Source organism: Cebidichthys violaceus, unplaced genomic scaffold, assembly GCF_023349555.1.
Source record: "Cebidichthys violaceus isolate CVI_PGR_0920_01 unplaced genomic scaffold, fCebVio1.0.p SCAF_6, whole genome shotgun sequence".
Taxonomy (NCBI): Eukaryota; Metazoa; Chordata; class Actinopteri; order Perciformes; family Stichaeidae; genus Cebidichthys; species Cebidichthys violaceus.
Genome location: NW_027176816.1, coordinates 18,829,976 through 18,848,248, shown reverse-complemented (window position 1 = coordinate 18,848,248; position 18,273 = coordinate 18,829,976). Strand labels below are relative to the sequence as shown.

General features: G+C 44.6%; 1 protein-coding gene across 2 annotated transcripts in view; it reads right to left on the bottom strand.

Annotated features, from left to right (window-relative positions):
- LOC137889371 (plexin-A1-like) overlaps positions 1-18,273 on the bottom strand; it is a 203,235-nt gene that overhangs the window by 47,635 nt on the left and 137,327 nt on the right. For both annotated transcript variants that reach the window (XM_068733206.1, XM_068733207.1), the window contains exons 12-15: positions 11,517-11,668; positions 9,732-9,852; positions 9,508-9,644; positions 7,113-7,280 (exon numbers count right to left, since the gene is read on the bottom strand). In XM_068733206.1, the coding sequence (XP_068589307.1) occupies positions 7,113-7,280; positions 9,508-9,644; positions 9,732-9,852; positions 11,517-11,668 (578 nt within the window). The remainder of the gene's footprint in view (positions 1-7,112; positions 7,281-9,507; positions 9,645-9,731; positions 9,853-11,516; positions 11,669-18,273) is intronic.

Below are 18,273 nucleotides of genomic sequence, written 5' to 3'. Positions count from 1 at the left end.
ATGCTTGTTGATTTGAATCAACGCCTGATTGTTTTTTGCAAATTCTACTAGTCAAGTCTCTTTTTTAGAGTTTTGGGAATAGTTTAGGTACCCTTCAGTGGGATGCCATGATCACAGAGTTCAGGGGAGTCTTTACTAGAGGAGGACTCTTGCCACTTGTAAAGACAACGGAGTTAGTCGTTCCTTTTTTACTGCAACACTTAAATTGGATTCATGGGGTTTTCATGAAAGACGTCTCACCTTGTTTTACAGTGGCAGCTGCAACCTCTGAGTACCCTACTCTGGTTTATGCAAGGAGACGTTCACTGCTACCTCGACTATCGATGCCCTCTGAGAAATGTAATTTGTAAGATTCCATATTTCCTCAAGATTCATACTAACCCGGTTTAAGAACGATAGGAGAAAAAACTCCTTAGTCATCTGTGCAAAAACTCTGCTTAATTTGCACATGCAATGTATGATTTTAGAGATTATTATGTTGCAGTATTGTATTCTGTATATTGTATGTACAGGTAACATTTTTTTGTATCTCTTTGTTTTGCAGTATTTTTGATCTTGTGCACCTCAGTGCAATTCAGGTTTCCCATCTGGGGCCAATAAAGTGCCTGAACTGAACTATCGTGTGTCTCTGCAGGTTTCTCACTGCCTGAAGAAGGATATACTGCCGTCTGAAATAATAAGGATGAAATAAAACCGTGTATATTAAAAGAAAGTCATAAACAATATGCAGCTCCCCTAAGGCCCATTTGACACTTAAGCATTTTTTTGAAAACACTGAACGGGTATTTTGGGCCTTGGTGGAGTTTGAAGTTCAAACACCCACGGCTCTGACATCTAGGCTTCTAGCAGGCTGGATGTGGACGTGGAGCAAAACGCATCTAATTCTCTGCTCAGAGCTCTTAGAGACAAGTGTTTTAAAGATCGACTTCCTCTGTTTCTTGGGTGTCTTCAGCGATGTCCGCTCTGTGCATTGGGGTGCTGCCGAGGTAGGGAATGGCCCGTTGTCACTGCCATGACAATGAACTATTTTGTGGACTGATGCCTTTCACTGTGTCGTCCTCTGCGGACCTATAAAACGTCCTCCCTGTTCTTTATCCCCATGCTTTCAGTAGTCACGACCACGTGGATGGCTTTGAGTAAATCCTGCAAGTCTGCCCGTATTGCCTCCATGTGTAAGCGATGGACCTGCCTCATGAAGTGTCTCTTGGCCTTTCTTCCATTTGACACAAGCATCTGGAGTATTTTCACCACTTCTACGTGATGAGTGGTGACTCCACCGGTGACCCACTGCTTCTAAATGGGGGGATTATGAGGTGATGGCTGGAGCTGACAACCACTTCTATCCCTACACCAGTCAAGCTTACGATGGGACACATCGTACTACCTCCCTGAAAAGAGAGGCAGGACTTCCCTGTGGTAGTCAGAGTCATTGATAATTCAAGGGAAGCTCTAGGTCTCCCTGGAGGATCAGGTAACTGATCCAGGTGACATGTTTACAAGCCATTATAAAGGTCACACACGCGGACACAGTGACGAATAGGTTATGTTATAGCATTGAGGGAGGCATTGGACGAGCCTCCGTCCCCGGCTCGGCTGGCAGATAAGAGAGTACCGTCTCCAGCCCTCCACCGCAGGATAACGACGCACATTCCTCCTAGTGAGTTACCATGTGTTACCATTGATTTCTGCAAAACGCAGGTGTCTTTTCATTGTCGACATTAATCCGACACTTATCCAGAAGGACTTTGTGTAAAAGCACCGACAGCAGAGTAAGTGATATGGTGATACGAAGCGGAGACAAAGCCTCTTAATATCTTGGATGGAGAGTCTGGCCGGCTAACGCGAGACAATCATCTCTCACTCTAATCCAGGAAGACTTACAATAACAGCAAATGGTAACGATAGGGAGGGACAGGGGGAAAGTAACAAAGACAGACGTACCATCTCTGGCATTGTTGGTGGCAGACAAAAGGACTCAAGTCTGGCTATTCTTCTTAGCGAGACTTTGTCTTTTTTCTTTTGGCAGGTTCCCCAATACTGGCATGTGCGATTGGGTGCCATTTATCGTAGATTTCTTTGGATAGCAGCATCATGTGTAAGACGTGACGGTAGCTGTTACTGGGGATATCAAGTCGTTGACGGGGATTTTGACAGCTGACGTAGGTGTCGCAGTATTTCTCTGCTTCTACTTGCTATTCAAATTCCCTTTTTTGTGAAACTGTATTCTTGTCACTTCTACTATAGCTGTTATCTTCAAGAGCCAAATTCAGATTAAGAAATGAGACACTTCAATTCGCTATGGCTAAGTGCCATGCAACACTGCCATGGTGTGCTGAAATTAATTTACTACAAAGTCTATTCTGTTACGCAGAGTCTAGTTAAAGTATAAGTTGTAATATTGTACAACTTGAACAACAAAATTACTTTTTTTTACGTTCCACTTTGAAAGCAAATTAGATTTCTGATGTATCACAGCAAGGGAATGTACACCTGGACCTTTCTCATATATATGTATATATATATATATATACACTTATTTCTAATCAGGCCCATATTGTTGCATAAGCAATGCTTCAATAGCTGTATGTTTAGTACTGTAAACTGTGGTTGCTCATACATTAGCATTATAACACTGTGCTCTTCATAAGAGAGATGAAGGCGGCAGATTAACAAAGGAGCAATGGAGCTGAGGCCACATTCAAATGAACTGATTTTTAATAATGTTTGTGCCGCAAATGCATCATGGGACTGGGCAGACTGCACTTACTGTATAATGCCGCCCGTCCTCTGCCTCCTTTCTCCTCCTCCCCTCTCCTCCTCCGCTTGATGTATATTTGTGCTGAGTCCCCCTGTCCCCGTTGCTCCTCTCTTTGTCTAAGTGAGTCTCTTTAGCTCAGGTACATGCTTCAGGGAACCGACAACAAGACAATCAGGATGAACTCTCAGGGACAGCTGGGGAAATCCAACCAATGTTAGTATTTCTCTCAGTCGGCCACCCCTGTCCTCTCTCTCTGCTTTCCTTACCTTCTCTTGGGTCTTATCCCTTTCCTACTGACTGAATCATGTCATATGAAAAAAATATTTAAAAAAATAGGATGTTTAAAAACTTCCCTGCAAGTTTACCGTAACACTGAAAACCAACTCTGATTTCATCAAAAGGAGTAAGATTAAAACAGAAATAAAAAAAGATAATAGTGGCTAAGATAAATGAAAAACTAATTTACACTGTTAACAAATAGCAAACCGTCCAAACAATGCTGTTGGAGAGTCGGAGGATCCAAAAGGGAGTACAAATGGTGTATGATTTGAATAAACAGTGAACTAAACAACCCATTAGCGACCAAGCTAACACGTTTGCTAACTGATGGCAGTTAATTAACAGTAACAGGCTAGGTAGCATAAAGAGTTCTTCCCCGACTTCAATAACTCTTTAATGAATGACATGATGTAAAATCATGCCGAAATAAATGGCACATTACAGAGAAAAGTTGAGAGGACTATTGTGACTGACTAGTGCTAGCACGTTCCTGGCTAGCACGTTCCTGGCTTGATAGCATGTCAGTAGTTAGCTCTCCATCTACATTGTGCCATTTCACATTGCGAGGACGTGCGGATGATTAATTGTGACATTCTGGTTTGGCCTTTATGCTTGTAATCAAATAAATACTATGTTTAAGTAAATCTGCACTTTCAGAATATTGTGAGAGCTGCCTGCTGGTTGCCCGAACACCTATATTTAGACAACCCAACACTTATCTGCTTTATTCATCAAGCCGCTTTCAGAGATTTTAAAATGTAGGTCCAAAATTGCTTCTCTAACCTCTGCTGCTGCCAAAATATCTTTCCTTTGTGCCCCAGATGAGCACTCCGCATTTGACTTATGTTTTAAGTGCTCAGTTTTCTTTCTAAATGGAAAATCATCAATGATAATGCACCCGCTTCATGTTTTGAATTAACAGCGTGAACTAAACGACCCATTGGCGACCACGCTAACAAGCTTGCTAACTGAAGCTAGTAAATTAACAGTTAGAAAGCTAGCTAGCATGACTGAGTTTTTTACCCACTTCAATAACTCTTTAGTGGAGACTTGGAGACCTGGAAACAAAATACCAGGAGGCAGTAAACGGCACAGTGCAGAGAAAATAGAGAACTACTGTGACTGACTATAGTGTTAACATGTTCCCAGCTTGCTAGCATGTTAGTCAGAAGTCTTCCAACTACATTAATTCACCAACTATCCCTGCTAGCAGTCCCTCGTCACCTTTCCTAAGACTACGCAGTGCAACCGGTTGAATGGTTACCATTACGCAACTGCACTGGAGTGGTAGGGCTATTTGGGGACTGTGATAGCTCAGTCTGTGGGAACTTGCTTCTGGAACCGGAGGGTGGTGGGTCACGTGTGGACTGGTATCTGGAGAGGTGCCATTTCACCTCTTGTGCACTGCCAAGGTGCCCTCGAGCAAGGCGCCAGACCCCCCCCCCCCTCCATGTAGTAGCTGCCCATGGCTCTTAATACCAGGGTGGGTTAAATGTGGAGGCTACATTTCCTGGTGTGTGGTGTGCTGTGTACATGTGTGACAAATAAAGTTGATTTACTTACTGAAGGAGTGGCAAACCCAATAATAGGTGCTTTATTCATGCAGCCGGTTTGGGAGGAGATTTGAAAATTTAAGTCCAAAATTGCTTCTCTAACCTCTGCTGCTGCCCAAATACCTTTCCCTGGCGTCCCAGATGAGCACTCCTCATTGATTTATTTTTGAAGTGCTCAGTCTTCTCCCTAAATGGAATATCATCAGCCAAGCACAATGATAATGCTCTCTACCCCCCCCCCCCCTGCTTCTCACTGTCTTTCATCCACTCTTGCTGTCATCAACCGAGCACAATGATAATGCTACGCAGGCGTGCACGTATTGGGACAAAGGCAGACAATGAGGCAGATATGAACGGATTTGATACCACATCTCACTGGTTCGTTATACTTTCCACCTGAGCTAACGTGTGACACTGTGACGGAGGGCAATGGCTGAAACGAGTCAGCTAAATGAAAGCTTCCACGAGCTGGAAGCGGCACACACAGGGTTGTCGCTGCTTGTGTGTGTGTGTTGTGTTGTTTTGTGCCGTTCTCAGCCAGATGGAGCAGGGATCAGGGGCCAAACACCAGGGACTCTGGGAATCAGTGGGATGTGTGCGTGCATGTGTCGTTTCTTTTTATGCAGGGTCATCACCCCTGAGTGAGCTTCCTGAAGTAGAGCCCCAGTTTTGAGCGCCACAACACACACACACACACACACACACACACACACACACACACACACACACACACACACACACACACACAGACAGACGCACAAAAACACCCTCGCGGTGGGTGTGCGGTGCAGTGATTGGGCCTCAGCTGCTTCTCGGCGGGTCCTACTGGGCAAAAGGAGCAAAGCTGGATTCATCAACCCTCTTCTCTAACAAGCTCTGCATCTATCTGCCACCATCTAGTGATGAGTCACCATGGGGAAGAACGCAGACAGACAACAACAGAGAAGGAAAGGAAAAAAGCAGGTGTAAAGAAGGTAACTGAGGGGAAACAGAGCAAGATAGCTGCCTGTTTTAATATCTTGCTTTAAATTAGGAAGATGCAGGATATCAGCGAGAATACAGAACGGAAAAGCGTACAGCAGGTGTTCTGACATATGCTAGACGGAATAGGCCTATTTAAACAGGTGGGCAACATAATACTGTGAACTCATTAATCTGGGCAGCATGTTAGGCACTGCCAAATCACAGGAGGTGGGTTTAATCGACGACAACATTCTGCTGGAATCTCTTGACCTTCGTCACCAGCAGGCGTCCAGCTCCCAGAGATTCACTTTAAGATCCAAAATCCAGACAGGACCAGGCGGCAACCTCTGCCAAAAGAAAAACTCACTGTGACGCTACCCATTGGTCCTCAAACCAATGGAGGACACAGTCACTACCTCTACTTCTTAAATGCTGTCTATGGACAGGACACGAATATTAAAAGGAGAACCAACAGGCTGGGTAGCAAAGATCAGTGGGTATTTGGGATGGTAAAAATACAGAGGTAGTGGGAGGAAAATCAAACACATATGTGCCCCAGAGGGATCAAAATCATTGTCATAATTAAGCAGGATTAAAATCAACCAAACTAAACAACTAATGAAATAAAACCCAGGCCGAATGGGGGCTTCTGAAAAGCCACTGAGGTAAGGGCTAAGGTCACAAGGAACCCAAGTGTGCATCATAAAGACCATCCCTGCCAGTAAATTTACTTTCTAATAAAAGTCTTTGCATGTGTGTGTGTGTGTGTCCTCCTCGTGTTCAATGCTGAGCGATGGAGGGTTTTTATTTATTCAGCTTGAGTTATACAGTACAGTTAGTGCCGAGTATCAAACTGAGACATGCACTAGTTCAGGCAGAGAACTTAAGTCTCACGCAGCTCATCAGTATTAGCCGCCTCTTCAATCACCGATCACATTCAAACAATCAAGCGGCTGTATGATCTGACAAGTTAGTATTTCCCAATTTTTTTTTTTTTTTTTTGGGGGGGGGGGATCATGCAAGCTACCTCTGATGATTTCCTCCACTAAAAATGTCTCGCTTGAGCCAGATGAAAAATATCCAGAGGCACTGTCAATTTGCCGCTATCCACACTCGTCCAGCATTTCAGTCTGCTCAGGCTGCTTCGAGAACGCCTCCGTACATTTTGTCCTGCTAATGCTGCTGCATCACAAGCAGTGGCGTTAAAAAAAAAAACAGTCAAGGTCCAGGCTCGGATTTCCTCAAGCCACTAGGCTTTCAGAACATCCACCTCCAAAAAAAAAACATTTTTGGTTTGAGGCATTTATTGAGCTCCCTTCAGGGACAAAGCTGCTTGGATGTATTTCAGTAACAACAGCCATTTGTTGCTAGAACTTTTCAAATACCCTGCTGTTTAGTGAGACGCTAATGTAGCCAAAAAAAGACACTGAGTGCCGGTTTGTCTGGAAGCCTTAGTTGGGCTACAAACGTGCAATGTGAACATAAATGGACTGAATACAACAAATGAATAAAACCACGTCATCCAGCGTAGTAAAAGATAACACAACACAACCGCCTACCTGGCAATGCTCCAGTCAGGTTCGATCCTCAGCACTGTGGGGTCGTCGGTGTAGTTAAACTTGACCTCGGGGTTTTGGAGCTCAGCGTCGTCGATGTCCACGAAGACTGATGCACTGCCCGCTGCTAAGCCGGCCGGTGTAACGCACACTATCTCATGGGCGTTCCTCCTGGATGGACGGAACAAAAAGGACAAGTTGGAGGAAGGCGATGCAATAATCAATGTGACAGACAGCAGCCAAAATCAACTCAGCGAAATGCTATACCTGCGCAAAGCCTTGTTGCACAGAAACCGGTGTGAGCCGATATCTGAACGATATTGAGGTCCTGCTGTCTCACGGGAAATTTTGATCAAATAGTGAGACAAATACATACAAGATTGTGGAGAGATTAACTGTGAAGTGATTTTATTTTGGAGAGAGAAACAAATTCACAAATCAACCCGAGAGAACAACAGAGAGAAGCCCTCATCAAAGAAGCTGTCACTTTAAAAAGGGAATTATAATAATAAAGAGGCAATGATCAGTGCCAGGACGCTCCCTAAATGCTGAGGTCCGGGCTGAAGCGTTGACATATTTAATGACTTGCTGAATGATTTTGTAATTACCAGGGTCACAGCCTGGGAAGCCAATTAGTCTCTATTCTCTTAAAATCACAATGTAACCTGCAAATTCCATTAGATAATCCCACTTGCGACCAATGCACTTCAGTCCAAGCAAGCCCTGCAACGGCCGCACTCTCCTGACCTGCTGGATCACGACAATCACAGTTGTCTCATCGCATTTGGAGCGTTTGATTGCAGCGGTGTGAGCCATAAGCAACAATGTCTCTGTGTGAATTGTACTGTCCAGCCGGGGACCTTTGCTGCATGTCATGTGATGTGTCTCTCTCTCTCTCTCTCTCTCTCTTGATCTAAATAGTATATGTATATATCATTTGCAAATGATGTATGTATGTAGAGAAAGGCTGTGTTATATATATATATATATATATATATATATATATATATATATATATATATATATATATATATATATATATATCCAGTGCCAATTTGTTTTTTCTTTGATAAAACCATAAAGAACCTGCAATGAAGTTAAAAGTTAAGCTTTATAATAATATAATTATGTCACTTGTGCGACGACATTTTTGTAGTTTGTGTCCACATTTCCAAACGACGTGACAGAACAATAAACCTATATTATGAGTGGTATAACCCTCATACAACCCTCTACAATATGTATTTCTTATTAAAACAAATGTGATGCGTTTAGTGTTGGAAGAGAAGGATGTAGAAACACGTCATGTGAAGTTAATACCTGCTATGATTGTATGATTGGTGCACTGACATGGATCAACGGCACCAGTCACAAACACTGGGGGAGGGATGGAAAGCGTGTGTGTGTGTGTGTGTGTGTGTGTCCCATAGGCAAAATAACATTTTCAATTGCAGTCCCCGTAGCTGCACTATCTAATATGTATTTAGCACAGTTGAGTGGTGGCTGCTTTTCTGGGCCATGACTTCTCAGAAGCGATGCATGTGTGTGTGTGTGTGTGTGTGTGTGTGTGTGTGTGTGTGTGTGTGTGTGTGTGTGTGTGTGTGTGCATGTGTGTGATGTGTATGTGCGTGTGCACACTTTAATGTATTGGCGCACATGCTTTTGTGCCTCTATGTGCCATGGCAGTCACACAGAGAGGGAGAGAGAGAGAGAGAGGAAAAGTGAGAGAGAACCTACAATATCCACCCTCTCAAAGTCCCTTGGCCTGTAACCATAGCAACCCCATTCACAAAGAACACAGCCACCTTCACAAGACGCCACCCTCACAGTCGCGCCGTGAGGGTGTGACGGATGAAGACGGGGTTGCGTTGAGTGGACAGTTTTGGTGAAGTGGAATCGGTTGGATTACTGTGAAGGAGGCTGCGGCACAGGAGCGAGCGCTGCGACGTCAAAGCTAGCATGTAGCCGCTCCAATAGAGATCAGCTATGAGAGGCTAATCCGTGCGTTTGACAAGCATGCAGCTGTGGTGACACTTTGGATGGTTTTCATGCACTAGATTAGAGAGAGAGCCTGTGTGAGGGAAGACAAAGACGTGTTGTGTGTCTGCAAGCAGCAAGAAGTGCACACACACTTCAACACCCTGATTACATGCTCACATGTGCATGTAATAACAGAGCGCGTTTATGTATGCACGTATTTCCTTGATCCATTAATTTCCCGTATTCTCTACAATACCTTGAGTCATAATTATGAATTTGTTTTACTATCTTAAGTACTCTGTTTTTGTCTTATTCTTATCTAAATTATATTCTCCTCTGTTGTGATGTTTCCAATTTCCCCACGAGGATAATTAAAATTTAATTCAGATTCTAAAACGAGAACCCAATTGTGCCTTACTTTTTGAAGTAGCAGGGCTGCGGTCCTACGCTGACGGACACGTAGCTGCCCGCGTTCAGGTAGCTTCCCTCGATGGTGACCCGGGTGCCCCCCGAAATGGGCCCCTGAGACGGCTGGATGCGGCTGAAGAACGGAGTCTGGAGGAGAGAGGAGGACGCTCGTTATTCTTCGGCAAATAATTCAAATGAATAGAATAGCTTATAGACGCTTTGCATGGTGCTTACCACAAAGGTGAATGGCCTGGGAGACAGGGCTCTGTAGTCGTTGACGCAGTCCCTCACACACACCTCAACCTGAGCTTCTTGGACCCTGTAGCTGGTGGCGTCGTTCAGCAGACACACTATTCTGTGGGTGAGGAGTAGAAAGGGAAGGTTTTAAAGAGACAGTACGCAATATATCAAAAATACATATGTTTACCTGTAGCGCTATTGATCAATCAGTCTGCCTTTCTACCGAACCACAGGCCTGCACGGAAGGAAGTGCGCATATAATCAAGAACGAGAGGCTGGCGCTCGTGACCGCTGGATCAGCTGAGCTCGGCCGAAGAGGACGCCGTAAACGTTTACATCTCCTGCCGTTACGAGCAGGAGCCTCTTGTCCACCAGTAGATGTACCCTTCTCCTTCTGTGTGCGGTGATACGGTTGCCGGTTGTAGTTTGGTAGAAAGTAAATAGTTCCTGCGTGAAACTGCTCACAACGAGGTCTGTGGATTATCTTGAGTAACTGGGTCATGATTTTATGACAAGAGACGTCGCTGTTGAGTTTTTCCAAATGCATTTTTCTGGCGCCACGAGCCGATTGTCGTCCGTTACATTGGCGAGAAGGCAGACGCCAACACATTACAGACTGATAAATAGCACTGCAGGGAAGAGGAAGTTAACCACACAATCTCTGACATCTTCTCAAATGCCGCTTCAGTCCATACATGCAGTATGTGTTAACCAAGAGGTTTGCAAAAAAAACCACAAATGTCTGTTTTTCAGGACGGTTGACTGAAAGATGATGAGTAGGAAGGAGGGGAAGCTATAAAAAAGAAAAGGAAATCCGAGACATGTTTGAAGTGGTGCATGGACGACAGGAATAATGTGTAAAATAACTGATGGGTGTGTAATATTTGACTAGAGATGCCCTCTATCTCAACATGCATCGCTTCCCAACTAACTGCACTACAGAGAGATTGTTTGATCTGCGTGAACTCAATTCCTCAGCCATGTAGGACCCTGCAGAGGAGTAAATGTCAGGATGAGAAAAATAAAGGAAAGAGCATATGTAGGGAGTAATGGAGGGGAACACCAGATTGAATTCACACACACACACACACACACACACACAAAACACTAATATCACTATCTTTTCAGCTGCTGAATGAGGCTGCATGTGCAGCGACACACAAACGTGCTCTGGTCTGGTGTTTTCTGTCGCTCGATTGGTCAGGATGAGAGAGGTGCTGGTTGCTGCTGCCTTGTGTGTGTGTGTGTGTGTGTGTGTGTGTGTGTGTGTGTGTGTGTGTGTCCTCAGATCAGTGAGCATGTGTGTGTGTGAGCAGACAATTGCTGCCCGTGTGTGTCGGTCAATGTATCCATCCGTGCGTCTCTGCCATTTTCACATTTTGTGTCTTTCTGTGTATGTTTGAGTATTACGTTTGAGTGCATAAGTATAGCGCAACGCAGTGCGCGGTGATCACTCGGATGGCGTACTCACTACTGTCAAAAAGTTTGAGTGTGGACCGCTGGCCACTTCTCACCCACGACGGCAGCCATATTGGCTGTGTCGCGGTATGGGAGGTTCCAGCAGCGGCTGCTGTTGCTCCTGTGAACACAGCACTGCACTGTAAAAATGTGTTAAGAAGGAGTATACTGTCGCCGGAAAGAAGCCGTCAGTATGGGTAACATAAATGGGTAAATCTGCCTCTAATGATTTGGCACCGCGAATGATGACACGGTTAGCTAGCTAGCTAAAAATACACAGTGTTGAACTTCCACTGCACATTGACGTGTTCCTTAACTTACCTCTCTGCGCTCACGTACTCCTCCTCGATAGGCACGCAGGGTACCTTGCCCAGCCTCACCCCCATCTGGATGTCTCTGAACTGCAGACCCAGGTTCTCCCCCAGGATGGTCACCCTGGTTCCGCCTTGGCGAGGCCCCGTCTCCGGGAACAACTGGACCGACGAGAGGACGGAGGAAGGAGATTTAGTTCCCAGTTTAAAAAAAGGAAAAAGAGACGATATGTTATATTTTCACACATGCATAAACGCACACACATTAAAGACACAACATGTATCCACAGTTGCGTACGCTGACCCATTCAACCAGTCTGAAAGTGGTCCCTGAACATGACAAGGCTCAGACACCCCCCCAAACAAACACAGAAGGATGAAACAAAAATACAACACACACACACACACACACACACACACACACACACAGGCCATACAGAAATGCCCATATCGGGTTATTTAAGTTTTAATGAAGAAAAATCACCCTCTTGGCTTTGAAAAACACTGAAAATGAGATAAAGAGAGGGTGAAACAAAAAAAAAAAACCCGATCCCAAAACAGGGACCAACCGAAGGCATCATCTTGGCGGTTTAATTGAAACTTATTACGCCGGCTTGGCTCCGTCGGCGGGGCTGCGGTGGTGTAACGCTCAGTCGGGCCGCCGAACCATAATGTGATTTATCTAGCCAGATTATGGCGCGTAACGCGGACAGGTGTGGTGTGACAAAACAAATGTGGTGACTGATGGACGGCGGCTGTCACGAACACACACACACACACACACACACACACACACACACACACACACACACACACTACGGCTCGGCCACGCACACACACACCTAATCCCTAACAAGCATCACAAGGTAATTATGTGTAATCTGTCCATTGCCCCGTTCTCCTGCGGTGCTTGGCTGAGCAGACGGCGCAGGGTGGAAATGCAAACTAAGGCGCCGACAGTATGGAGGCATAGAGTTATTATGACACCACAGACAGCACCAAACAACGGACCTTGACAAATGGGGATTTCTACAGTGTGGACTAGTTTGGGGAATGAACAATTTGTCTTGCCAGACACACGAGATTTAACTCAAAACTTGTACGCAGAGAAAGTCAGCTGAGATTCAAAACCAACAGCCATACTGTTGCCCAATGAACAGCACCACTGGAGCAGCTGGAGGTTAAACGCCTTGCTCAAGGGCTCTTCATCCGTAGTCACTCATAAATGGAAGAACATGCATTGACTCTCTCCACAAAAAAAGGTAACCAGATGGTCCGGAGTTTGCATATGCAACCCTTAGTCTACTGCACTGCCGAACATATGGAGTATCCTTTTCCACAGAAATACAATTATTAGCAAAAATAAAAAAAAATGGGAAAAAAAAATGGAAAAATGGGAAGTAGAAAAATGGTAGTGAAAATGATCAAATTGAAAGCTTAAACGTGAGCGATTAGTGTGAAAATGACAATGGGGAATGATAGAGGAAAATGTAAGTAACAAAAATGGAAAGTGATGAAAATTTTAAAGTTTAAATATAAATTTACAAATGAAAAGCTTTGCCTGAAAGCCAGTGAACGACATAAAACATTGATTATCTCCCACTCCCCATAGAAGCATGATAAGAGGTTTTAACCGTCTCGTATTTCTACACACAAAAACGTACGCTATCAGAATGATCTAATCTGCTATGATCACATAAGCAACTACACATGGATGCTTAATCTTTTCAAATGTAACAGATCAAATACCAAATGATTCTTATAAATGATAATCGTATGGCAAACTGCCAGGCAAAGCACATTTTGGAAGCTCTCAGCAAAAACCTAATACCTCTGGCAGCATCATGCTAAGTACACACTTTAAATACACAAAGACAGACCAACAGGCAATATCAGGCGTAATGTGTTTAAGAGAACGAGGTAGAACCGGAAAATATAATAATCCTGGTAATGTCTGAATATATGAAAATGAATACCTTCCAAATAATCGGTAAAGCAACATCGTCGCTGTAGTGAACTGAACTAAGAACCCAAGAGGGAGAACTGGCCTGCGATAATGCTGCCCACTATTTGGAACCTGACTCACGATGGAACCTCAGGCGCCAGCAGAGCCTCAGCCATCGGTTCCACAAACACAATAGCTGGTAAACACTGACCAGAGCGAAGTAGCCATCAAGCTCTAGGGTACGATATGGACAACAGATGTCAGGGTGGGGAAATGGGGCTTTCAGATGGTTTTGGAAGAATCGAGCTATGATACCACAAAACACAATATCAGCTAGCCACCAAGCCCTGGGACATAAACACTGGCAGAGCCAGAGACGGACCGGCAACAGAGAAAGAGGAGAGCTGTTAAAAAGGATTACTACCATCATCATCATCTGGGGAGGGGGGGGGGGGGGGGGTACATCCGTATCATACTTTAAATAACAGTTTTGAAGGGAGCGCATTTAATTTAACTTGGTAACCTGACGCGCCAGATGGTTTCTTCCAGAGAAGACTTCATTGGAAAATGTTTGTGACAAGGCAGGCCCTTTCAAAAAACACTGAAGAGTCGGTTATTGGAAAGAACATCTGTCAATCAAAGTCTTTGCTGAAGCCAGTCGGGAGAAGAGTGAAATAATCGTTTCCACTGAGAACAGCCTTTGCTCTTCTTTCAATGAAGACAGAACTGCCTTTAGGCGAACCTTTTTAGGAGCCGCCAACGTGGTTCAGAACAAACACTCCGTATCGAGTCACACACACACACCTAAGCCACTCACGTAGTTGCCAGTAGCTCCTCATGGGACCCTGATTGGTCCAGATGCTGGTTGTCCGGACACGGGTGAATCTCGCGATATCGAGAGAATCCAGCTGACGCGCAAGGTTAGTTGATATGAAAGCTATCCTCGAATTGTAAACGGTGTAGTTGACATGTAATGCCCAGAATAGTGATACCACATTCACTGAATCTGTTACCCATCTGAACAAGTCTTCCTATCGACCAGCTGTCAATACAGCTGGGGGCATATATTGTGCCTCCACATGCATCCGGCAGGTGGGATCACGAGGGGGAAGCCCTGAGAAGAAAACAAAAAGGAGCTGGATGCAACCTGGCTGAGAAACTGTAAGTCAACCAAAGGCAGAGGCCTCGCATACTTCACGAAGCAGACTTAAGTAAGCAATAACATTGCCTCTAATAAGCCACATTTTGATGTCTAGCTATGTATCTGAAACATGATCGCTGTGGTACAGAACGTGGAGCCAGACCACTACACCTCCTAGTTATTGGTTGCGTGCCATTTATATTATTTCTGTGATATCTGAGAGCGGGGTTTCGTTTGGGACCTCAGAAACTCTTGGAAGTATCAAAGTATGGCAACACATAACAAGATAACCAGTGCTCACTGAGCCTGTGGGCATGCAGGCAGACGCCACAGTGTGGAAATGGGACCTCAAAGCAACTCCAGACTCATGTTGGAGTGATTTGACACAGCACCACCGCATTCGAGCGCATAACCACCGGTCTCTGAAGAATGTAAAGTACAGACGCCCTGAAAGCTGGAAACGGACCTCAGGCGGTTTTGGTAGGATAGCGATCCGATACGACGCAACCACGTTCAAACCCTAACTGACAAGACTCGGGATGTGATTCAAAAGGAAAGCGGTCTGAGTTGTTCCTCGCGAGCAGCCGAACTGATCTAGGCCTGAACTGACACGCGGACCACTAACGCTAGCTAGCTCTGCCAGCTACTAGCCGCTAACCACCGCAACCTGGAGCAGGTCAGCTAACAGGCCGACGGTCAGACTGAATTGCCAATAAATCACCGCTCCGCCTCACGTTGCATTCCTGCTTAGCTGTTTTGTCAGTGTTACGGCTACATTAGCCAGAACAGTTGGCGTAAGCTAAGCAATTTTGCAGAGGACCGTGGTCCAAATTGAGAAAGCGTGTTGTCGATGCAAAAAGGATTTCCCTTCACCCGTTTTCCAATTTTGAGACAACTCAGACCTGGAGAAGAAGCTTCACATCAGTGTAGTCTATGGGAGGCTGTGCTTTGGAGGTATCCATAAATAAAACAATGGATACCACTGACCAGGAATCCACTGGAGGTAAAGCAATGCGGCGTCGCTATGTGGCGGTGTGGCCTTAATATTGCAGCCCTAACCACATGATGGCCACATCAGATCATCAACATTAGAGCAGTGGTTTCCCAGTAGTCTGTCATCTAGCCTGTACACACGTGTGTGTGTGTGTGTGTGTGTGTGTGTGTGTGTGTGTGTGTGTGTGTGTGTGTGTGTGTGTGCTGAAACATGGTAACCTTGCTGTGGTCTGAGCGGTAACCAACAGCACATGAGCCATGGGAAGGCAGCAGCTGCTACAAACTGGGAAAGTTGTCCATGTGGTCAGAAAACCATTTGGGAATTCTGTGGGAATGGTTCCATCAAACGGGGAGTGCGGAAAATTGAATTTGCAGTGGGCCTTTTTTTCTTTGTTGAGACACTGCCTCAAACAAATGAATAATCTACAGTTAAGATGTTTCAATATTTGTAAAATGTGGGAATGTTACTACATTTTCTCAAAATTAGATTTTAGGTGTGTGGAGAATATGACGTTATTAAAAGGTGCTTCTTGCTTTCAATAGGATCGACCATTGTGAGGAATTAGCAAACAATTCTTGGCCTTCTAAGACTTTTTAACGATTACAAAATAGGGACAGCAAAAACATGCACCCAGTCTCCTCAGCTGTAGAGGATTAAGAAGAATCAAGACCGACCGGAGGTCATCTCTGGAGGGATGGTGGACGAGCTGATGGGTCACTTGAGGGATTCACAATCCAAGACTTCAACGCTGAATGGTCAATGGATATGTGGTGAGCATCAGCACAAAGGTCCAGACAAACAAACATTAGGGAGAGAACAGGTGAACCAGTTGTGTTCCCATTTCATAGTCTGTTCACATAATGAGTTCTGATGAAGAAATGTAAGCGTCACGTTATCACACAACCAGCATCGGGTGGTTTAAAATAACTGTCGTCGGTGTTCCTTTCATTTCCTTCACAAGCCCGTTCGGGTCAACAGAACGCCTGTTAAATGAAAAGCTCATGTGCTGCATCCGTCCTCATAATGGCTGATCTGCTATGAAAAACACAAATAAAAGTGTCCTGGAAGGTAATATAAACTAAACAGGGCAAAAAAAATGAATCCATGAATCAAGAGAATATAGACATCTGCTATTGATATCAAGGTGTCTTTCCACCATAACTCTTCAGACATTTATTACTCCCAGTCTCGCTCTACTTGTGCTATTATCACAATATAAAAACACATCCCTCTTACTCTCCCTTCTCCTTCTCGTGCCCTTGTGTACGCAGACTCATGCACAGCCCTCGCCTTTCTTCATAAATGCAGATACCATTTTTTAAATTTCAATCTGTGAATGCATGTTTGATTCACGAACACGCATATTCACATGGGCGGTCAATATGTCGCTGTACACAACCACTGTTAAGACACCAAACAGCGTTTAGCACCACCACTTAATAACGTCCTTCGCATGTCTCAAGTACTGTTTAATCTATCTACTTCACACTGTGGATGTATCGCTGGGGACCCAACCATCTGCAGTGTTAAAGGTACAGTTGTGGTCAAAAGTTTACATACACTTGTAAAGAACATAATGTCATGGCTCTCTTGAGTTTCCAGTTATTTCTACAACTCTGATTTTTCTCTGATAGAGTGATTGGAACAGATACTTCTTTGTCACAAAAAACATTCATGAAGTTTGGTTCTTTCATGACTTTATTATGGGTTAACAGAAAAAGTGACAAAATCTGCTGGGTCAAAAATATACATACAGCAACATGAATTAGCAATTTTGGTGACTTAGAAAGTTGTGTCAATGAAATGAGCTTCATAGCATGGCCTCTTAACTTCTTGTGAGTGATTATGAGTGACTACAACTGGTGACTTCTCTGAGGCCATTTAAATAGGGCTCATTGGATACAAACGCCCACAAACGCTACAATGGGAAAGTCAAAGGAGCTCAGCATGGATCTGAAAAAGCAAATCATTGACTTGAACAAGTCAGGAAAGTCACTTGGAGCCATTTCAAAGCAGCTGCAGGTCCCAAAACAACAGTGCAAACAATTGTTTGTAAGTATAAAGTGCATGGCACTGTTTTGTCACTGCCACGATCAGGAAGAAAACGCAAGCTGTCACCCGCTGCTGAGAGAAAATTGGTCAGGAGGGTGAAGAGTCAACCGAGAACCACCAAAAAGCAGATCTGCCAAGAATTAGAAGCTGCTGGAACACAGGTGTCAGTGTCCACAGTCAAGCGTGTTTTGCATCTCCATGGACTGAGAGGCTGCCGTGCAAGAAGGAAGCCCTTGCTCCAAAAGCGGCACCTTAAGGCTCGACTGAAGTTTGCTGCTGATCACATGGACAAAGATAAGACCTTCTGGAGGAAAGTTCTGTGGTCAGACGAAACAAAAATCAAGCTGTTTGGCCACAATGCCCAGCAATATGTTTGGAGGAGAAAAGGTGAGGCCTTTAACCCCAAGAACACCATGCCTACCGTCAAGCACGGTGGTGGTAGTATTATGCTGTGGGGCTGTTTTGCTGCCAATGGAACTGGTGCTTTACAGAGAGTAAATGGGATAATGAAGAAGGAGGATTACCTTCAAATTCTTCAAGATAACCTAAAATCATCAGCCCGAAGGTTGGGTCTTGGGCGCAGTTGGGTGTTCCAACAGGACAATGACCCCAAACACACATCAAAAGTGGTAATG